General features: G+C 40.9%; 2 protein-coding genes across 2 annotated transcripts in view; one reads left to right on the top strand and one right to left on the bottom strand.

The window, feature by feature from the left end:
• Window positions 1–5,250: 5,250 nt before the first annotated feature.
• Window positions 5,251–8,271, bottom strand: LOC121330563 (THAP domain-containing protein 2-like). Its single transcript, XM_041277171.1, has 3 exons — window positions 8,094–8,271; window positions 7,006–7,198; window positions 5,251–6,693 (listed from the first exon to the last, which is right to left on the bottom strand). Exons 1-3 carry the CDS (start codon window positions 8,159–8,161, stop codon window positions 6,412–6,414), a joined length of 543 nt encoding a protein of 180 aa, XP_041133105.1. The 5' UTR covers window positions 8,162–8,271; the 3' UTR covers window positions 5,251–6,411.
• A 469-nt stretch (window positions 8,272–8,740) lies between these two features.
• Window positions 8,741–23,400, top strand: part of acbd6 (acyl-CoA binding domain containing 6) — a 94,811-nt gene continuing 80,151 nt past the window's right edge. Inside the window, exons 1-3 of the mRNA XM_041278409.1 lie at window positions 8,741–9,219; window positions 12,837–12,901; window positions 13,912–14,008. Coding sequence (XP_041134343.1) covers window positions 8,947–9,219; window positions 12,837–12,901; window positions 13,912–14,008 — 435 coding nt within the window. The 5' untranslated portion in view covers window positions 8,741–8,946. The remainder of the gene's footprint in view (window positions 9,220–12,836; window positions 12,902–13,911; window positions 14,009–23,400) is intronic.

Raw genomic sequence — 23,400 nt, 5'->3', positions numbered from 1 at the left:
AGTCTGCTGTCACACAGAGCATTAGTTATGAGCTGCTTCTCATTTCCAGTCTGCTGTCACACAGAGCATTACAGTTATCCGCTGCTTCTCATTTCCAGTTGTGATTACTCACACCTTTTTTCATCCTCTCTGTAAACTGTGGTATTGCTTGTGCTGGTTGTTAGAACAGAGCCGAATAACGAAACGCTGAAATTGTAAAAGCTTCTCGTCAGTCATATTCCTGTTTGTTGGTGGTTTTAATACATGCATCGCTGTACTCAAATATAAGACGCAGGCTATTTTTGCGAAGAAAAAATGTGTTTAAAAAGTGTGTGCTTAAATTCGAAGGAATACGGTAATTGAATACAAAAACTGATTAAACTACTTGGTGTCAATTGAATAATCTGCCTAGTAGTTTGTTAATCTAGTTTCAAGGGTGTATTGGTCATGAATCATGACCAATGAAAAATAGTAGTATACTGAAACATATAATATAGAACCTGAGAGAGGATTGTATTCTTGTTTCACGTAATTAACCGATTGCTACATGTAATATACAGCTATGGATATTTAAACATGGGCCAAGTGTCTTAATAATGCCATCAGAACAGCAATTACACTGAAGAATGCTAACACTGTACCCGAGGCTTGTGGTATTGTAGTTTGTACAGCATCGTTTTAAATGTTTGAGGAACACCTGTAGAGAAGACTTCCACTGCATAGCAGTGAGCCAGAGGTTCATCTCTCAATGGTTTGCCCAAGTAAGCTAACAGTAAAACCTGGAATGGCTTAAAACATGTCAGACAGTACAAAACTACAGTATTACAAGCCTTGAAGTCCAGGAGACGATCTTCATACCAACCTGGGACTCCAGCGCAGACCTGTGATGACAATAAGGGGCTCAGTAAACCAGCTCTGAAGGAAAACACCAGCGGGATTAACTTGGATGATGTAATATGAACTAGGACATTATATATTGTTACTAGCACTAGCAGCATTCCTTCAGGGTTTCTGGAATTTAGTGCGCATGAAGGTTTTAATATCCACTTCCTTGCCTCTTATTAACATCAGAAACATTATCCACATGCTGAAGATATTTGCTTATATATAATAAAACAGGCTGGAAGATTTGACACAAGAAAAAGGGACAGTGTTACAAGTAAGAGGTATGGTAAAGAAATGTAAAACCCTGGGTTATCTTTAAATAGGGGACAGTGATAATGTTGCTACTTCTAAACGAGGCAGGAATTTTAAGTGTGAACCTGTGGGTTGCACTCCTTTAGGGCTGGTATTCAGAGCTGCTGCTGTCCCGGTCATTATAGTAGCCCCATTTGCCTTCTGTAAAAAGGTTTGTGAACATGTGAGTGAAAAAGCTGGAAACACTTTAACCAGTGGTGGGAATAGAAAAAAAAGCATTCCTCTCCCAATTGTCAAGGTTTAATTTCTTATTTTTGCAACGTCCATTAAAGAGTAAGTAGTGGGGTTCCGAAAAATATCGTGTTACACGTCCCCACGTGTTGCTACAACTGTTTAAATAATGTAGTTGTAATTTATCTTCATTGTTAACATCCTGACAACTTCTTACACTTATAACTTTAAAGTCTGTTTCAAAGCTCTTTTCAAAATGGCCACTCTAGTGCACTGACTATTGCCTACATTGTCAAACAGGTAACACAGCAATAACGATCCATGATGTGGTACGGAACAGAAAAACCAGAGCACTTGTTATGATGTTTTTTTACTCGCTCTTCCTGCAGTGATTTTTAGAGGACAGATCTCAAACCCCAGTGCACCAGAGTGGACATTTTGACAGGAGTTTTAAAACAAACTTTAAAGTTAGAAATTTAAAAAGTTGTCAGGATGTTAATGAAAAGAAAAATTACAGCTACTTCATTTAAACAGTTGTAGCAATACGCTATATTATTCTGACCCCAGCTACTTACTTTTTAAGCCAGAATGCAGTGTGAATTAGTGTTTTAAAAAGCAATGTTTTTTGTGAATAGTGTGTATTGGAGAAGCACAGGGTTAATATACTAATCTAGTGCATCATTTTAACAGAAAGGTCCTGTAGCAGCAACACAAACATATATGATTGTTGCCCTGATTTGTTTAAAGACAACCTAATCTAACATTTTCTATTAAAATTATATCCTTGGTTTACTAAAAATACCCTGTCCCCCTAAATAAATCCAAAAAGCAGAACAGATCCCAGGTGAAGGGGTTTAAATGTATCACCTGTGTGTAGCCTGGGGGGCTCACAGGATTCTTCACATTAGTCTCATAGCAGTCTGCTCCTCAATGACTGTTTACTACTAGTCCTGCTATAAGGTGATATGTAGCAGACTGAGAGATCAGTGCTATGGTCAGGACACACTACTCTGTGAACTCCCTTGCTTATCAGCAGCCTTCCTTTCCTGTGTGTTCTGCACAGTGAGGTGGGCTGTAGCTTTACACACATTGAATAGATTAAAGCAGCCCTTACAAATGCTTTCAAATCCATAACTCTTATGTACAGAAGAGTCCCTCTCCCCCTTCCTGTGCATAGATCCTCTTGTATATTTTGAAACACAACATGCTAGAAGGTTGCTCTTGTTGGCCTGTGTTCAGATTCACGCTAATGGTCTGGCTGCAGTCAGACCACGTGGACCTACAGCACAGGAAGTGATCAGATACCAGCTTCCTCTTTATCTGAAAACATCTTCAGCACAACAGAGATAATGTTTCTCGTTCTAATATGGTGGTAAGAATGGGATTTTAAAGAAGGCTTGCTTAGCGCTCCTTTAAGAAACATTCCAGTTTCTTGTTTTTTATAAAGAAAGAATTAATCTTTTTTTCTTTCATTTCTTTCCACATTTTCTTTTCTTTTTACTAATTTCCGGTACCAGGGTCATGGACAACTGCCTCTGAAAAATATCTGCATGGCCTGAGTGGATATTTGAACTTGTAATCTTTACAACGCTGGAAAAAGAATCTGTTAAAACCTGCGAGCACAATCTTTAGACTTTAACCTTGATGATGTGAGCCCCTATTCCAGATTCATTGAGGGGTTCTGACAGCTCAAGTGTTATCTTTACTGTGTTCCATGTTGCTGTGCCGCTCTCTCTCTCTCTGTCCTCTTTCTCTCAGTGTGAGCAGTTTATGTCCATTAGTGTTGTCTTTTTCAAGGCACACGGCTATGCTGCTGAATGCGAAAGGGGACACAAGTTTCTTTTAAACAAAACAAAAAAGTAACAATTTGGTAGGAAAAAATGGCTTATGCCTTTTTAGTATTTTCTGCTGTGCTGCAGTACTCAGTTTCTCTAATAGTGGTTGCCATTTACAAACTAAAAATAGTGCCATCTGCTGTTTTAATGCTGCACAATTTACCAAATAGAAACACCAATTTGAATCCTCTTTTTCTTCCCCTAATCTTACAAGAGTCAATAAAGTCTCCTTTCCCATCTACAAACAGCATCTCGCCTAAGAGAATAACAGCACATAGGTTGCACAAAGGCTGCTTTCATTGGCTTGCAGTATTAGACTAAGCAAATGAATGGAAACTCACCCCCCAAAGTGACAGCGCAAGCGCCAGTGTCTCTCATCTGCATGCTGCACATTTCATCACTATTTTGGATTATTGCTTTTGATTTATTGTTATTTAAAGAGCAGTATTTGACATTAAGAAACTTTCTGATAGTTCACAGACTTGCACTCTTTTAGCGTGAAATCTTTAAAATTTTGTATGTGGAAAAAAGTGACTATGGAACGTGATTGGTCTTGTTGGTGATTTATATTAGCTTCCTTCCTTCTTTGGGGCTTGTGTCCATACAACAGTTAAGGGAAGGGATTCAAACTAAATGGGGAAACTCCAAGAAGAAAAGTACACACATTGACTACCAACCAAATTTATTGAGGCCCAGAAATGTTACTTTCCCAAATCCAGGGAGTGTTTTTGTTTGAAGACGCAAGCCCTGCAGACCTTTTCCTATGAAAATCAATACATTGCTAAGTTACTGCTTGCTAAATTCATGATGTAAACTGTGCTTGACGGTATCTCCTTTCTTTCCTCTCAATGTGTCTTACCTTTCTTGACGATATCTCCTTTCTTTCCTCTCAATGTCTTACCTTTCTTGCTTTTTCTTACTTTCTAGGTAGATGATGCACAATTGTGACAAATAATGTCCGTAGCATATAGATGGCTGTATTAAAGTTAAAAATGACACAAAAAAATGAAATTATGTGGTTTAACAAGTGTTTAAAAAAATGGAAGAACAATGTCTTACATTCCCCTTTCTATCAATTAGTCTGTGAATGTCGAGTGTATTGCGCTGTACTATGATGGTTTTACTGATGGTTTCATTTGTATTTCTGTATACACTGGTTATCCTGTAATAACTGGGTTTTATAAACCACGCTTATTTTTAAAAGTGTACCAATGGATTGCGATTTTCATTGTCTCTAGATTCATAAATTAAGCATCTCTGAAAGATATACCCCTTAACTACCCTTAACCCTTAACATTTGTCTACTCTTAATAAGCCCTTGTTTCATTCAAATAAGCCCTGGTTTCATTCAAATTGTCCTGTGAAGGCACACCATTTAAGTGGTTTTAACTAAGAAAACAATTCTATAAGTCTTACCCGTCTTAAATGTGCAGTTTTGAAAGAAACATGTTATTCCATACATATAGTTTTATTTTAGAACATGACGTGATACTACTGAATTTCCAAGTTAAATAGGTCATCTGAAAGGCACTTCAAGAATGCAGTTTGTGAGCTGGTCTATGGTAAGAGTGCACCATACTGTGCAGCATCATTTCCACAGTAACAAAGCATAAAGTAGATTTGTGAAACTCAGATATTCTCTCTCTCTTCATTAGCCCAACCATACCAAGTTTATTCACATTTGGATAACAGGTTCTCTAGATAGATCTAAACTTCTAGCAACTTCACTGCTGCATGTCCCTGTCGTGGGAGATCCAGGGTGACTATAGCCAAAGCACAGCACCGTTCTACTAAGGGTAACCCCCCACCCCAATTACCAGCAGCTTCAAAGTCTGCATTCTACACATCAAACTAGGTTTTTTAAGACATTAAAACTGACCTCTTCTAAAAGGAACCATAGTAGAAATACTGCCATGATTACAAATACAAAGCTAGTTGATAGAAACTGCTACTGTAGTACTGAAACACACCGCCTTTGAAAAATCAAGCGGATTTCTGACATTATTATGACAAGCGGTGGTTAAGAAATACCAATGGATAAGTGAAGGGAAAGTGTGAACTTTTTTTTTTAATGATAGTACAGTAGTACCCTCCAGATAAGGTTTTGTAGATCAAAACTAATATGGCGACTCTACCACAGTGTAGTAACGAAATCCACATGCAGCACAGAAAGTAAAAGTGGCTGAGCCTGCCAGTCTCCAGCCAGCGCCATCCACATGCCAGTCACTGATCTATAAACACGCTTAGCAGGCGCCATCTTTTTTTATTTATTTTTTTTAAAACTGCTTAGAGATACCTCTTTGTGTATACAGATTCTTTATTTTTATGTCTTAAATGAAGATGGGGAGAGTTTTTATTATGGTTTTTAATGCACATTCCATAACATGGAATACAAAGCCCATACAGGCAAGGGTGCTAAAAAAAAAAAAAAGTGAGAAAATGTATTAATATTAATAAATTGCAAACACAGTAAGAAGAATCCTAATGCATCTTAAATGCCTTCATTTTACTTTTATCAGTAATTAAATTACCATAATTCCAGGCATATGCTGTACTATATTTAAGTAATTAAATACATAAATAAATGTAACTTACTGTGAGCATATTGTATGAAGTGAACAAACAACTCAGTTATATGAATAATAAAGGCTCTCCACCTTAACTCTTCAGTGGTGTAGACAGAGGGTGTTCACTTTTTTTACAACTCTTTATAATTTTACTCTATACAGAACTCTTACACCTACTACATTTATCAAAGTCTTGGGTCTAACAGCTAAGTATGCATTTACTTCATAGTTCTAAACATAAACAGACTTAAATACTATGAAAGAAAAACAGTTTTCAATATCAATCTTAAGATGATTTAGAGAATAATTATTCTAAAACAATTACAGTATTGCATTTAAAATTATATATCAAATATGTACATATCTTCAATGTTTCAAAAACTAAATGAAGTACAAATCGCACAGAAATATTACACTAATGCATTTAGAAGTAAAATATCAAATGTTCTTATCTTAATAAAAGTTTCAAAAACTAAATGACTGCAATCTGAACGCAATATAAAACTGCTATTTTGTAATTCAAGTTGACTTACACTGAAAATATACATTTATACAAAACACAGAATCATTACACTGTTGCATTTGACAATTCAGATATGTACATATCTTAATCAACATTTTCAAAAACTAAATAACTGCAATATTCTGGTGTTTAAACAAAATTAGCTTGCCAGTGGCAGGGTCTGTGAATGACCTGGCCAAGTGATGCAGCCTGATCTTGGAGGAGACTCTGAGATCATGTGTGAACTCTGCATGGAGTCAACAATGTTTTGCAGGGCCTCTACTTTCTTCCTCAACCTCCTGGTTTTCTGCTGACCTAGCTTCAACCTTTTTTTGCAGGCCTTGTCTGGTGAAGTCTGCTGATGACTTGACCCTGCTTCTGGTGGATTTTTGTGTAGTTCTGCAGGTTGTCTTTTTGTAGGTGGTTTGTGACTGCCAGCTTTCTGAAATCAGATACATATAAAGTGTAATCTCATTGCATTATATAACTCAAACATAAACATTGTAATCATTTTTGCTTTTGAATAAAAACCAGATAAATTTATAATTACTCAGATTTGATAAAGGATAGTTAGCATATTTTACATTTACTGGCAATCCATGTACTCAATGATAATATCAACATTTGCAAAACAAAATATTTGCCATAATTAACTGAGATTACTTTTTCTGCAATAACTGAGTTTGGGTGTGTGGATGATGTAACTAAATATTTATTTTTTTAAAAATGTATTTTGTCAATATTAAGTATCTACCTTCTGAAGATGATCAGGAAAGTTGAAGATTGTCGGTACAGCATCTGGTCTCAGTCTAACAGTTTGTCCGGTTTTATCAAAATATGCCTCCTCAAAATGATCAGAACACAGTACTGCCCTGTTTGATGGCTTGAACTCCTGTCTCCTCATCCTGGCCACCCACAGCTGTCTTCTCTCAATGTTCTTGGGAAAACTAAAAGAAAGAATGAATAAGCGTGCATGACTGAATTTATTTTAAATGTATTTATTTTGTAATTTAATTTTTAAACAAAGCAAACTATATATGCTTACATTACACAAATATACATATTCTATAGCATTTCAAAATGCCAATGTCTTTTCAAACACAACAGTTTGTTTTTCATACAGTATATACATATTACACTGTAAAGTATCCTGTTATACAAGTTATTGACAATTAAATTAGATGAGATCTTACACTGTGCTACAGTAAAAAAAAAATAAAAATACAAATCTGACACGTCTAATTTCAAATTGCCCCATCTTAGCATTGTATGTGTAAAAGGTAAAATATAATAAATTGATTAAATCTATGTATATTACAGTAGTTTTAAAATGTCCTAACTTTTCATTTGTCTGTTTACAGTGGACAACGATACCAAAATAAATGTAATGTATACACTCGTTGGGAGAAACAATATAAAAACTCGCTTTGTGTCCGAGGGTTTAAATCTTTCATTTGAAAACTTACCACAAAGTAAACAATGACTATTTATTTAAAAGCAGTTCCCAACATCTCCCATTCTGGACACACCCCGTACGATACTGATCAGACATCCAAAAACGGCAAACATATTCAAGTAGAAAATATAAAGGGGAGCTTTTTTAGGTAACATTTCTTTATGCTAAATTCGCTTCCGCAGTCCAAAAGTAGCGTGTGTGTGTTGCGTTTTCACATCCTTGTTAGAGGTGTACTGAGGACGGATATACTATCTCTGCACACCCAATGCATTCTTAAGAAACTTTGTTTTTCAGGAATGTGCGATACTTGCTGTAATCGCCGTTTAACGAGGTCGTTTTATACATTATTTTAACTAATACGTTACCAACCTAAAATGAATACTTACAGGTGAAAGGTCTTGCCACATCCCTTGGTCGATAATTTGCTGCATGCAAAGGCCGAACAGCGAGGCATCTTTGTCAAATTAATAAAAATAATTAAATGACAAATTATGGCGGCCAGGGCTTTGCTGGATGTGGTAACATGGCCGCGGGCATACCTCCAATGACGTTACCCCCTGCCATAAATACAGCGTGTTGAGGCGTACAGTGTCCAGTGTTTATAGATCAGTGGCCATAGTCCCATTCAGCTCCACCCAGTGGTTCTAAGCAGTACTGAATCTAGAAAAAAATGTCTTGTGTGACTATATTAAGGTGCATCCTGTTGGACACATTATTTATAGGCAACTTATCTCCAACAAATGTATTTTTCTGATTCTATACATTCTACTGTATATGTAGCTCAGCATAGACAATGCTTGGGTTGAATCAGTGACCCAAGACGACTTATGCTTTAACCAATGTTTACAGTTGAAAACTTTAGTCAAACTATATTTGAAGCTTTAAAAAAAAATCAATATATTTCACATATCAAAAATGTGTGAGCCTGCATAATGTCTACCGTTTTATGATTATTTGTTTCTTTATATTCAACACACACACAAAGAAGGGGATTGTGCAGGCAGGAACCTTTCTGTGTGTTCCTTGCTCCCTGGGAGGGAGCGCTTAGAGAAGCGGCCTGTGGACGGACCAGTCTTAGCAACGAGTCCGACTGTAATGAATAAGAAGATCTGTGAGAGGCGAATCCAGGCCAGCTACAGCAGTAGATGCAAAACGAACCTGCGTGGGCTGAATTGTCATATACATTAAATTAATATATTTGGATATATTCTCCCCAATATTTTAAATTTGTCCATAAAAATGGCGTCGCGTTCCACTTCATCTTCCCCCGACTCGGCTACAGGTTCAGGTACCGACCCTACCCGCCCCGATACGGGGGAGCCACTGGGCGGTTCAGATTCAGATTCAGATTCAGGTCCCGGGGAGGAGGGATGTGGCGCCGGGGACTGGGGTCGTCGCCGGGATGGCTCGGTGCTGGAAGCCGAGTTCGAAGCAGCGGCAGTGCGGCTGGGAGGGCTGATTCAGTCTGCAAGCAGAGTACAGCTCCTTTATTTATACGCCAGGTACAAACAGGTAACAGCATCAGCAACCTTCTTATTGTGTTTGAAATAGAGGCGGCTTGGTGATGATGCTTCTGTGTAGGGAAATATCCCGAGAGTGACGGAAGACAGCCGCTGTGGGCAAAGCGAGTGTGGGTCGACTGTGGATATTCCAGTACGCTGTACGGTCTGTTTTTACTCAGTCAGCGACCTTGCAAAGACCATTAGGCATCAGCTTTGAAATGAAGGTGGCTGTATATAAATATAACAGTGCTGTACTACAGTTATTCTGCAAATATGCCTGTTGTATTCAGCGGTTCCACACATGTATTTTGTAAAATGTTACCGTAGTAACTGTTACCCATGTGGAATCGATGTTTAATACAAAAAAAAGACAAATTTAGCCAAACTGGCTGATATCACTCTTTTTCCCAGTTTCAGTCTCTATCAGACACACCCCTTCTGGGCTATGAAATAAAAAACTTGAATGTTGTACAGTTTTATGTTGTTAACAAATACAGTCAAACCCATTTACAACGTACCTGGGCTATAACGTACAGACTGATATATAAAGAACCAGTATCATGGAAACGAATAAAATGTGTATTAAATCCTGTTTAAATTCACCTTTTAGTACGTGCTCCGATCGTGCATACTTCCTGAATATTACGCACCCACCGCGATGGCACGCAGTGGTGCTGCGCATATTTGCTTACTCGTAGGCCAACTTCTTGCTGTTTGAACTTGACCTTACTTTCTATTACTGTAATTTATGCAGTATTATCATGGCCAACTCTAAACAATCCTCCATTTCACTTAAGGACAAACTGTACATTATTGGAGAAATCTTAAATGGACGAAAGCAGACAGAATTATGTTGTCAAAGAGCTCAAGTTTAAAAAGCAGCAGTCGCTGAGACAATCGTCTCCTGAACCCTAGCCCAACAGTGTTAGACCGTCCAGATTGCCATAATAAAACCGGTTTAGTTTAACCCAGCAGTTGTTGAAAAACACTTTGCTGGATGACTGTATCCCAGGAACTACTGTAATGTGTACACATTCTTTCTTTGTCATTGTCCTGCTGGAAGATGAATCTTCTCTCAAGTCCCAGGTCTCTTGCAGACTTCAACAGGTTTTCCTCCAGAATTTCTCTGTACTTTGCTGCATCCATTTTGCCCTCTATCTTCACGAGCTTTCCAGGCCCTGACGCAGAGAAGCATCCCCATAGCATGATGCTGCCACCACCATGCTTCACATGAGGGATGGTGTTCTCAGGATGATGTGCGGTGCTAGGCTCGCACCAAACATAGCGCTGAGCGTTGAGGCCATAAAGCTCTATTTTGGTCTCATCAGACCATAGAATCTTCTTCCACTTGCCTTCTGGCAAACTCTAGCTGAGATTTGATGTGAGTTTTGTTCAACATTGGCTTTCTTTTTGCCACTCTCCCATAAAGGCCAGTTTTGTGAAGCACCCGGGCTAGTTGTCGTATGCACAGTGTCTCCCAGCTCAGCTGTGGAAGACTGTAACTCCTTTAGAGTTGTCATAGGCCTCTTGGTGGCCTCCCTTACTAGTTCCCTTCTCCCCCGGATACTCTAGACAGATTCACAGTTGTGCCATTTTCTCTCCATTTCTTAATAATGGACTTTACTGTGTAAACTTTAACCTTGGGATATTCAATGCCTTGGAAATGTTCTTATGTCCTACCCCTGGTTGGTGCTTTTGAAGAACCTTATTGAGGATTTGCTTTGAATGTTCTTTCATCTTCATGATGTAGTTTTTGTTAGGAAATGTATTAACCAACTGTGGGACCTCCCAGAGACAGGTGTATTTAACCTGAAATCATGTGAAACACCTTAGTTGCACACAGATGGACTCCATTCAACTAATTATGTGACTTCTAAAGACAATTGGTTGCACCAGAGCTTATTTAGCTGTGTCGTAGCAAAGGGGGTGAATACAGTCATTTCAGTCAATTATTTTCTGTATTATATTTGTAATTAATTTAGAACAATTTGTAGATTTCATTTTTCACTTTGACATTATGGACTCTTTTTGTGTTGATCAGTGGTAAAAGCTCCAAATTAAATCCATTTTGATTCAATGTTGTAACACAATAAAATGTGGAAAAGTCCAAGGGGGGTGAATATTTTTGAGAGCCACTGTATTTTCATTGAACACAGGAGCAGAACGGAGGAGCTACGAGAAAGTGCCTAAGTAATCAAAAGGGGGATAATTCGTATGGGGGGGGGGGGGGGGGGGGCCCATGCCCATGCCCATGCCCATGCCCATGCCCATGCCCATGCCCATGCCCATGCCCATGCCATAGTAAATAAATTAGATGGGCATTTGTACAAAGGGAAAATCTGGGGCGGATAAGACATTCTTTAATTAAAAGTCGAAGTAAAGACCTTTAACTTGCTAATATATGACGGGATCTAAGCTCATTTAAGTGTTTTGGACACATTAAGTTTTGTGTACTACAGTATATTTGCATATCTGACTGTACCAATGGAATATGACAAGAAACAATCCTCCTGCATTTTAATTCAGGCTTGTCTTTTCTTTATTCTTATCTCATGTGACCAGGGGGATTATGGCAACGTACTACAGCAAAGCACTAGGGGATATCGGAGGATACTGTGTAACCAGACTCGAACAGGGTTCACGTCCAGTTTACAGTTAAACCAGTTTATCTAACCCAGTTATGCCGACAGCCGAGTTCAAGACTACCTCCTGAGTTGGTTTCAAACTTGGTTGTTGAACTCCGTTATGAACCGTGTTTAGTGTGGATGCAAATCGATTTAGGCACTTTTAAACAGGTTTTGAACCCTTAACTCTGTTCTAAAACGCTAGTGTGGCCATAGAGTATAGGCAATGATTGCTGTGCCTGAATTGACGGTTTGAATGGTTATGTTTATTGACTTGTATATTATTTTTATTATCAGTTTTATTCTTTCTAAAAGTTATTATTACTGTACTTTTTTTTTGTGCCGATTTGGAGGGTATGTGCATGTACCTGGTTATTACATGCCTTGGTATACTGTTTTTACGGTCCCAAGGCAGTACGTTGTATCAAAGTTTCACTGTTCAAGTTTAGAAAAGAGATTTGTAGCAACTGCTTACCAAACGTTTGCCTACAGTTTTAAAACCACAATATACCTACTATCAGATACTGCAAACAGGTTGTAGTTGCAAAACATTTCTTAATCACTTCAAACGAGACAAATACCTCCTCTTAAAGGGATAACCATTTCTAACCCAACAGTCTATCTTAAAGGGATAGTAAAAGTTTGCATTTTAATTTGTGATTTAAAAGTGGTTAACAGCTTTTTCCCATTTGGGTTTACAAAACTAAGTACAGTATGCAATTGCAACATATGAACACATTTAATTTGAATTTAGACAAATTGTCCTTGAAAAATACACTTAAAGCAACTGGGTTGAGCTAAGTAAACCTAATGGAGGTTTGTTCCTTCCTTTTTAGAATCCTAAAAATGTCATACTGGTCCATATACCTTTTAATAGGATCAGCTGAAATGCATCTAAAATGTGATTTTTAATATACGTATTCAGCTGATGATGTGCTGTACAAATGCAAAGTTTCAAAGTGAAGAATTTTGAAATGCCTTTCTTTTCTGTCTTTCTTGTTAGGCCAAGGTTGGGAAATGTAATACAACAAAACCCGGGTTCTTTGACTTTGAAGGGAAACAGAAGTGGTAGGTGAATATAATCATACAGGAATGTCGCTACATTATTTCAATGGAAAGCAAGTAGACAGGTTGTTAAATAACTTGAGGACTTTAAGGTAGAATAAATAGGATGTAGTAAATTCAATAATTCTCTCAAACACCTGTCGTTCATGGTATTTCATTTAAAATTCTCTACATCCTTGAAAAATATTTTTAAAATCTTTGAGCTGAACATTGTTTTAGTAATAAGCTACCTACTAAAGGCCATCACAAGATGCTTCTGATGGGGCTTTTTACATCATAAATGTGAGGCTAATTTGATTATTATTGCTGCAGACAATTGAAACAAAAGCATTTGTTAGTCTCCTGGCATCAGATACTGAAATAATTGGTCTCAGTTTGGCTTCATTTCTCAAATGGTAAAAAGATACTTTAGTAGCTTCCCTAATATGAGTCTCAAATGATAGATCAGGATCAAAGACGACACACAAACTCTTAATTTCTAGTTTAAGTTTTGGTACTGAAGCTACTGGAACGCAAACGTCAACTTACCAAATTGTAGTGCTTTCCTTTTAAGAACAGTGTTAAGGATGTCAACGTACTTTTCTAGCAATTTTATGTTGTGAATGGTTGATCAAAGCGCAAAAAAAAGTATATACAGCTCTCTCGTCAGCACCTTGCAAAATAGCTGTATTGCAAGTTCTGAGCTTGCTAACACTGCATCAGCTTTTACCTGTATATAAATGTTCTTTGAACATGATCATTTTATATCATTGTTTTATATCAAAGAAACTCACTTACTCAGATGTTTTTAAGTTGGTATGTAGCCTATTGGTAATGTTGCGTGCAGTAGTTTTGAATAAGTACCTGCCAGCCTTCTTTAATACACCTCTGTACGAATGCAAGTTGGTCAGACTCATCATTTCTTTCAGAATGTGCCCCTCTAACTAGATATTAGCTCCCCTATCACAGAGATGTACTTTTTTCATGATCCAGCTGGCTCTAATTTTGTAATTTCATTTGACTCATTTGTTTAGGGAGGCTTGGAAGCAGCTGGGTGACATGACTGCGATCCAGGCAATGCAGGAGTACGTTGCATCTGTAAAGATTCTGGATCCCGAGTGGAATCCCAAGGTAGGATTTTAACAGCATGAGTTCAAGAGCGAAAAATAAAAGCAGACATTAATTTATTAATAATATAGTACAAATAATATTTTGCAGCTATTGTAATCTTTGTGAATGGATGATTTCCAAGAGTAACAGAAAGCTGTTTGCAATGCAGGAATACCTGCCTCTAAACCCACTGAACACCTACACAGCCTCTTTTATAGTCATCTCTTAAAATCTCAAAATCCCCTGATCTCCACCATGTGCCTGAAGGGCTAGCTTTTTTTCTACTCGTTCACTATTTCTGCATATTTCCCAGCCCTTCTGTTATGTAATACTATAGGCTGTATACACAGCTTAGTATGCGAGAGGGATGGGGTTTCTAAAGTTATCTTTCTTTGCTGGCAAAAAAAAAAAAAAAATGTTGGCAAAGTGGTTGGTAAGGGGAACAGATGTCGCGGTGATGCGGTGCAGGAGTGATGAACAGACAACGGTGATTCAGTGAATAAGTGTGGTTTATTGCTCTTTTCCAGGTCTGGCGACCGTCAAAAATAATAAATCCCCGGCAATACACAACAATGTGTAAAGCACGGGGATAATGAAAACAAGGGCACAGTCCCGAACAAAAAACAACGGTACGGTCACCAGTCCTGGGTGATCGAAAACGTGCAGGTGCTCAGTGCAGTGGTGCTCCGGATAGTGCTCTCCTTTCGACAGCTCCGGAGATGTGCGTTAACTGTCTATTAGTGCGACAAAGACAGACAATTACAGACAGACAGAAAATAACACACAACACGTACGGCACTCTTCACAATACTCTGAGAGCTCCTCTCTCAGTCCTTCTCTCCTAACGTTAACCCAAACGAAGGAGAAGATCAGCATTACCTTGGCCCCTATATGTAATCCCGCATGATATCGAGATAAACGGTTGCAGCTGCCTTATTACTAGCAGCTGCCTCTCGTTTACCTTTCAAATCAATACGGTCTTACAACAGAGTCGCGCTTCCCTCCAGGCTGACCCACTTCCCTGACCCGGAAACGAACTGTCAGGCCAGCCCTTCCAGATACTTCTCCTCCCGTTCTTTAGCGCCCTCACAGGTCGGGAGGAAGATTCATCACCAGAACTCACCTTTCTGTCACATATCCCACCGCTCAGAGTGGAGCCGAAGGAACACTCGGCTAAATCTACCTTCCCCATTACTCCCCCCTCCCGGGAAAAATAATCCGAATTTTGGTGGTCTTTCCCCGCACGGTGTACCATGTGGTACATGAAGGGCTGCAATGCCAGATACCACCGAGTTATCCGGGCATTGCTGTCCTTCATTGTGCTTAACCACTTGAGTGGGGCGTGGTCTGTGACCAGATCAAATGAGTGTCCCAGCAGGTAGTATCGTAAAGAGTGAGTAGCCCATTTAATGGCCAAACACTCTTTTTCGACTACGGAGTAGTTGCGTTCCCGAGGTAACATTTTTTTACTGAGGTATAATATCGGGTGTTCTACTCCAGCTACTTTTTGGGACAAGACTGCACCCAAACCTACATCTGATGCGTCGGTGTGGAGGATGAATCTCTTGGTGAAATCCGGTGTAATAAAAGTGGGGGCCTGGCAAAGTGTACGCTTAATAGTATCAAACGCTCCCTGACACTCAGCTGACCATTTAATTAAATTTGGAGCACTCTTTTTGGTGAGGTCGACTAACGGGTTAACCACTGTGGCGTACTCGGGGATGAAGCGGCGGTAATAACCGGCTAAGCCCAGTAGTGACCTCACCTGAGTCTTGGTTTTGGGGATCGCTGCATCAACCAAAGCCTGGATTTTGGTTACTACAGGTCTCACCCTTCCATTCCCCATTAAAAATCCCAAATATTGAGTCTCTGTTTTGGCAAACGCACATTTCCTCAAGTTAGCTGTCAGCCGGGCTGCCCTTAGAGACTGAAGAACGGCTGCAACCCTAGCCAAATGCTCTCGCCAGGTGGAGCTGTAAATCACCACGTCATCAATATACGCTGCTGCATATTCATGATGTGGGCGTAAAACCTGGTCCATCAGTCTCTGAAAGGCAGCGGGCGCACCATGTAGCCCAAACGGCATGGTTTTAAAGTGGAACAGCCCTTCTGGTGTTGAAAATGCGGTTTTCTCTCTGGAGCTGCGGGTTAAAGGGATTTGCCAGTATCCCTTCGTCAGGTCCAGAGTGGAAATAAACCTCGCTTTTCCCAGTCTGTCTAAAAGTTCGTCGACCCGAGGCATGGGATATGCATCGAACTTAGCAATAGCGTTCACCTTTCTGAAATCCACACAGAAGCGGTTGGTGCCGTCTTTCTTAGCCACTATGACGATCGGACTGCACCACTCGCTCCTGGAAGGCTCAATCACCCCAAGCTCGAGCATATCCCATACCTCTTTGCGAACGCCACTTCGTCGACTTTCCGGGATCCGGTACGGTCTCTCTCGCACTGTGACACCTGGTGGAGAGATAATGTCATATTCAACTAAGTTTGTCCTGCCGGGCACGTCAGAAAAAACATCGCTGAACTCCTCAATAAGCTTACGCAGCTCTCTTTGCTGATCCGGAACCAATTGTTCCCCCATAGAAATCGCTCTTGTGCTCGGGGTCTCTGGACAGGGACCTAAATCATCCTCCATATTGCCTGGGGCTATAAATAAGACCTCCCTTGCCTGCCAGGGCTTTAACAAATTGACATGATAAATTTCACGTTCATTTCGGCGATCGGGCTGTCTAATTTCATAATTTACTTTCCCTATAGCCCGAATCACCTCATACGGCCCCTGCCATTTAGCACACAGTTTCGATTCAGATGAGGGAAGTAGCAGCATTACCTTGTCCCCTGGTCGAAAGGTTCGAATCCGTGCATTTTTGTTGTAATGCTGCTGTTGTCGGTGCTGAGCCGATCTGAGGTTGTCTTGGGCCAAACGACCGACCAAATCCAGGCGATCTCGTAGTAGGAGCACATACTTCACTACATTTTTAGACAAGCCTTTGTGCTCCTCCCACCCCTCTCTCAGCAGGTCGAGAATGCCGCGAGGCTGCCGGCCGTACAGGAGCTCAAAGGGGGAGAACCCCGTTGAACTCTGCGGCACTTCTCTCACCGCAAAAAGGAGGTAGGGAAGAAGCGATGCCCAATGTTTCTGCTCCTGTGTTACAAATCGCCTCAGCATCGACTTTAAGGTCTGATTAAAACGTTCAACCAAACCGTCCGATTGTGGATGATAAACGGACGTCCTGATGGGACGTATTTTTAATATTTTGTACACCTGCTGTAACGTATTGGACAAAAAATTGGTTCCGTGATCAGTCAAAATCTCCTTGGGGATCCCTACTCTAGCCATAATCTGCGCTAACTCGGTGGCTATTGCAGCTGCACTAGTGGACCTCAATGGAACTGCCTCTGGGTATCGCGTTGCATAATCCACCACTACTAATATATGCGTATACCCAGAGTCAGAAGGTAGCAAAGGGCCCATTATGTCCATTGCAATGCGCTCGAACGGAGTGGAAATAATCGGCAGTGGGATCAAAGGAGCGGGGTGCACTCGACCTGGCGCTACTCGCTGGCAGTCTGGGCATGTGGCTACATATTTCGACACATCAGTATGAAGACCTAACCAATAGAATCGAGCCAATATTCGCTCCCTCGTCTTCTCGGCTCCGAGGTGCCCCGCAAAAGGGATATCATGCGCCAGCCTCATGACCTCGGTCCGACAAGACGGGGGAACCAATAATTGTGTTACAGGCTGTCCTGTGCCCGCGGCTAGGTTTACCCTATATAGTAATTGCCCCTTTATACTGAAATGTGGATATACTAGCGGCCCAGCGCCATCAACATCCTTACCTTCAATGGACCGGACCTGCCCCCAAGCGTGCACCAGTGACGGGTCGTTCTTTTGGCCCCACACTAGGTCCGCGCTTGAGTACCACGGGTCCGGTATATTGAGAGGGGCTGGAATAACCTCTGCCCTAGTCGGCCCAGTAACCTCGCTCTCTCGGTCACACTGCGTTCCCACTCCCTTCGACTGGCGTTTGTTACCATTACAGCACTCTCCCACCAGACCCCAGCCTTGTCTCAAAGACGCTCCCTCCCATTTCGCCGTCCGTCTCTCCTTATTTGTTTTTCTAGGACGGAACAGAGGGGAAAACATTTCAGGATGAAAAGGAAACACATCACCAATCCGTTCCTTTTTCCCTTTTTCTGCCACGTTTACGTGTGTGGCTGAGACTGCCATTATTTGCACCAATTCTTTGAATTTTGGCCAGTCTCGGCCCAGAATAACTGGGTGCGGCAACCTTTCCGCCACCCCGACTACAAGGTGACGTTTTATCGGTCCTACCGATAAATATACTTTTAGGGTGGGGTATGCCGCCGTGTCTCCATGGATACAGGAGATGGCCACCTGACCTTGTGGCCGCCACGACATACCGCCCAAGAGAGCTGTCCTGATCAAGGTTTGCTCACACCCTGTGTCCACTAACGCGTGGGTTTTCACATTCCCTAAAACCACGTCAATCAGACAGGGCCCCTCCCAACCGTTTTCCCCCTGCTTACCCGTTCCAGGTGTCCAGTTGCATGCAGCCACGTCACACTCCATAGCAGCGGGGCATGACCTGGCCCTATGTCCTGGCTGGTTACACCTAAAACAGAGTGGAGGGACAGAGGGGGCATAGGTTAAATATCTGTCCCGCTGCTGGTAGGGCAACGGGGCAGGGGCAACACCTCTACCCCAGCTGGGGGCCAACCTTGGTCTCCATGGGGGGGAGGCAAGGGGGCCCAACGGGGTCGGCGGTCTGGGAGGTCTGGGTGCCGGGAACGAGGGTGATGGTGGTGGTGTTGGAGGAGAGGGAGGGAGAGGTTGGTTCCTGAGCAGGGCAGGGGCTGACAGGATCCCGACCCGGGCTGACGTCAAAGAGTCTTCAAAATCTTCGGCCAATTTGACCGCCTCCTCCAGGGTGTCAGGGTTGTGGCGCCGTACCCACGCCTGAGTTTCGGCGCCGACCACATGGCAGAATTGTTCCACCACAATGGCTTCCCCCATTTGTTGAGCGGTCTTCTTCTCTGGGGTCAGCCAATGGACCATGTGGTCGCACAACCGCTGTGCCACCACCCTGGGGCGTGTCTCCGGGGCTCTCCGGTACTCGCGGAACCGCGTCCGGTGGGTCTCCGCGGTGATGTTGAGACGACGGAGGATAGCCTGCTTGACTAGGTCATAGTTAGTGGCATACTGGTCGCTCAGGGCTTGGTAAGCTGCCTGCGCTTCCCCGACCAGGCAAGGTCCTAGCTGGCTTGCCCAGAACTCCCGAGGCCATCCCGCCGCGGTTGCCAGCCGCTCGAACGGCACCAAAAATGCCTCCGGATCATCCTCCGCCGTCATTTTCATGGCCTGTGCCTTCGGGGCCGACATCAATGATGTTCCGGTTGGGGTCGATCCTGCAGCAACAATCAGCCCTACCCGTTCAATGAGCGCAGTATAACGCTCCTCCCTCCGTCTCTCCTCTGCATCCCGTCTGATCTCCAGTGCCTGCAGCAGTTACGCCAGTGCGTTGTGGTCCATCCCGGATCTGACACCACTTGTGGCAAAGTGGTTGGTAAGGGGAACAGATGTCGCGGTGATGCGGTGCAGGAGTGATGAACAGACAAGTGATTCAGTGAATAAGTGTGGTTTATTGCTCTTTTCCAGGTCTGGCGACCGTCAAAAATAATAAATCCCCGGCAATACACAACAATGTAAAGCACAGGGATAATGAAAACAAGGGCACAGTCCCGAACAAAAAACAACGGTACGGTCACCAGTCCTGGGTGATCGAAAACGTGCAGGTGCTCAGTGCAGTGGTGCTCCGGATAGTGCTCTCCTTTCGACAGCTCCGGAGATGTGCGTTAACTGTCTATTGGTGCGACAAAGACAGACAATTACAGACAGACAGAAAATAACACACAACACGTACGACACTCTTCACAATACTCTGAGAGCTCCTCTCTCAGTCCTTCTCTCCTAACGTTAACCCAAACGAAGGAGAAGATCAGCGTTACCCTGGCCCCTATATGTAATCCCGCATGATATCGAGATAAACGGTTGCAGCTGCCTTATTACTTGCAGCTGCCTCTTGTTTACCTTTCAAATCAATACGGTCTTACAGCAGAGTCACGCTTCCCTCCAGGCTGACCAACTTCCCTGACCCAGAAACGAACTGTCAGGCCAGCCCTTCCAGATACTTCTCCTCCCGTTCTTTAGCGCCCTCACAGGTCGGGAGGAAGATTCATCACCAGAACTCATCTTTCCGTCACACCTCTACGCATGTATGTATGATAATATGTAATAGAATAAATGTTCCAGAAAATGTGCATGACCTCTATTCAGAGGCAATATTCTAGGTGGTGTTTTCAGTGAACTCCCTAATAAAATAATTGTTTACACAATCAGAATTATGTTTTCAGAAACCAAACATTTCTAATCTTTCTGAATTGTTATGTGCATTAAAATTACATTGATGTACATGGTCAACAGGAAGCTAACCAATAGAGATTGGCTATTATAATGAGCATATTTAGTACATAAATAACTTCATACTATAATTAGGATATAGTTCTTACTCGGCCTTTTAACATAATCTGTATTATGTTGTTGTTCACAATCAGGCGCCTATGTTATGTTGTTCAGTCAGGCACCTGTGTTATGATGTTTTTACATTTTCTGAAAATTTTCGTTAAAAAATTGTGCATGTAATTTGGGGGAAATTAATAATACACAGCAATCAAAGTTCGTAAAAATTCCCTAACATACATTTTTTTACATGTTTTGGATCAAATCTGGACCCTCTCAATCCCTCTCTGTCCCTTAAATAAATAATGGTGCCAATAGTGCACAGAGGTGCTGAAGGAAAATAACATGATAATAAAATCAAGGTAAAATACAGTAACGTCTGTTTTATTTCTGCACATTTACTATGGAAATAGCTCTAAATGTCCACACTGTGGGGCAATTTACACATCTCAGGCTATTTGTATGGTCCCCAGAGATTTGAATTAAGTGGAGTTCACTGCACATACATTCAACTCTTAGTGAAGTGGTCAGTTGTACAAGTCAAGATGCATTCTGCCTCACTACTGAAGAGTAACACACAAAAGAGTTTAATTGGTATAGTTTGAAGGGTACCTATTTCGGTATTATCTTCTTTAATTGTTGTAAGCAGGACAATGTAAGATGTGACCTCATGATATTGGTGCTCAAGCCTAAGCTTGTTGTGTCTCCAAGACACAGGATAAAATACAAATACATTTCAAAGCTGCTGGTGTTGCAGTGGTAGTGACATACATTCCTAATTTAAAAACAAAAATGTATAGGAAATAAAAAAAGGTACGATTTGGGACATATTTCGGTTTCTTGAGTGGTACATTTTCTTGTGAGGACTCCCATCCCATGCAACCTCCGGAAATTGGCCCTCCATCACCAAAACATTGGGATCCCCTGTTCTACACAATCAGACGCCTGTGTTGTATTGTTTTTGACCAGAAGGTGGCAGTCACATACCATGCAAAATGTTTTTGATGTTGGACTATAAGAATATCAAGGGCTTAACTTTGTACACTACTGGGTCTGTTTTCACATTGGGTTTCTTAGTTAAAGAATGGTGTGAAAATGGTTCTTAAAGGACCACCCAACAATATGTGTGTTTGAGGGGGTAGAATGTTGTATGAAACAATTAAATTAAAAATATAATGGATGAAATAGAATTGAAATGTTTCAGATTTGAAATGTTTCTTAATTTTGCAGAGTTAATATTAACTGAAAATAATTTTCTCTTTGAGGATCAATTGACTTGGCAATTCAAGGTACTGCTATGGGTGCAATGATAGCACCAAACTATGCAAATCTTTATCTGGGCTATCTAGAGGACCTCCAGATTTGGAACAATAATACTTTTACACAGAATTTGATATTTTGGAAGAGTTAAATTGGTGATGTTTCTGTTATGTGGATTGGCACAGAAAGTTAATTATTGTATGTACATCAGTGGCAGGAGAGACAGTATTAAATGTGTACACACATCACGTGGATGCCCTACAAGTTAATTTTTTAGACACAATGATTTTTATTAAGGATGGTATTTTGGGTTCCACTTTATATAGAAAGGATATGGAAAAGAACAGCCTATTACATGCTAGAAGTTTCCGTCCTGTTGCACTGAAAAAAGGTCTATCTTGTAGACAATTTGTGACGTATTTGCTCTACCAATGAAGCTTTTGTATATACTCTATCAAGGCTTTATTTGTAGAGGCTATCATGTACAGTGGTTAAACTCTGTTTTTTATTAAAATGTCGTAACGTCTCGAGACAAGTTTTTGATGAAAAGGCACCAAAACAAAGACATTTTCTTGTATTTTTAAGACTGCTTATAGTAACACCAGTACTCGGAGCAGGGGTATTGTCAATACTCATTGGCAAATATTATTAAGTGACAGACAAATGACTAATCTTTTTAAAGATCCTCCATTGTATGTATACTCAAAAGGTAAAAACCTAAGAGAGAGATTGGTGAGAGCAGACACTAATTCACAGCCTGTTAGGACAGGCACACTGATCGGGAGTGTTGGGAATTTTCCTTGTCAACGTTGCCCAGCTTGCGCTCCTAGTCTTAAAATTAAAGAGTTTATACATTCCCTAAACTCCAAGAAATGTGTGATTTAAACTAATTGGATTCATATGTATATTAACTTGAATGATTTGAGACTATGTAAATGGTAAACATGTGTTCAGTATTATGCACTGGTGATAGTAGCGGGGGCTGCTGAAACGTTTGCATTTAGCACTTTTGAGCACGTCGTCACTTTTTTTGCACATGTGAATAAGATTAACTTTCTTCTTTGGACTTTTTTTTATCTTTGTGTCATTTTGTAATGCATAGTGTGCGAACATTAGACTTTTTAAAAACTGATATTTATTGAGCTTAACACACCTGTGTTTGGACTGTCTTTGGAAAAGAGCAGAATCATTGCTATATGAACTAGCTTTTATCAAAAGTTAAAACAAGAAAAGTAAATACATTTCACAGTCAAGCATTGTGAATTGTAAACGTTTTATATTTGTCGAAGACTACCTGTTACATGGAGCATTGTTCTTACTTTACCATTGCTACTGGAAACTGTGGGCCAGAGTTCTGCAGACATTTTCTGTGGTTAATGGTATGGTTAAAGTAATTATTGTTCTTCCAATATAGACATGGTTTGGTTATAATCCCTGACAAATTCACCCATTCCTGTCAGTTAATGCCACAAAGCAGAGTCGTTTTCCTTTCACATTAAACAAAAAGTTTATTGACTGATGAGATTGGATAGGTTTCAAAGGGGGTTGTTGCTTATATAAACTGAGAAGACAGTAAGACTATTAGCACCCTGTACACAATGTTGCA

This window comes from Polyodon spathula, chromosome 18 (assembly GCF_017654505.1).
Source record: "Polyodon spathula isolate WHYD16114869_AA chromosome 18, ASM1765450v1, whole genome shotgun sequence".
NCBI classification, from domain to species: Eukaryota; Metazoa; Chordata; class Actinopteri; order Acipenseriformes; family Polyodontidae; genus Polyodon; species Polyodon spathula.
Note: the sequence above shows the minus strand (reverse complement) of the source record. Positions and strands in the feature narration are given on the sequence as shown.

Bases quoted from the DNA above. Each gene is read 5' to 3' on its own strand.
- LOC121330563 (XM_041277171.1), bottom strand. From the start codon at position 8,161: ATGCCTCGCTGTTCGGCCTTTGCATGCAGCAAATTATCGACCAAGGGA. The intron at 7,199-8,093 runs GTAAGTATTCAT...TCTTTCTTTTAG, and splicing joins TGTGGCAAGACCTTTCACCT to TTTTCCCAAGAACATTGAGA. The intron at 6,694-7,005 runs GTAGATACTTAA...ATCTGATTTCAG, and splicing joins TTCCTGATCATCTTCAGAAG to AAAGCTGGCAGTCACAAACC.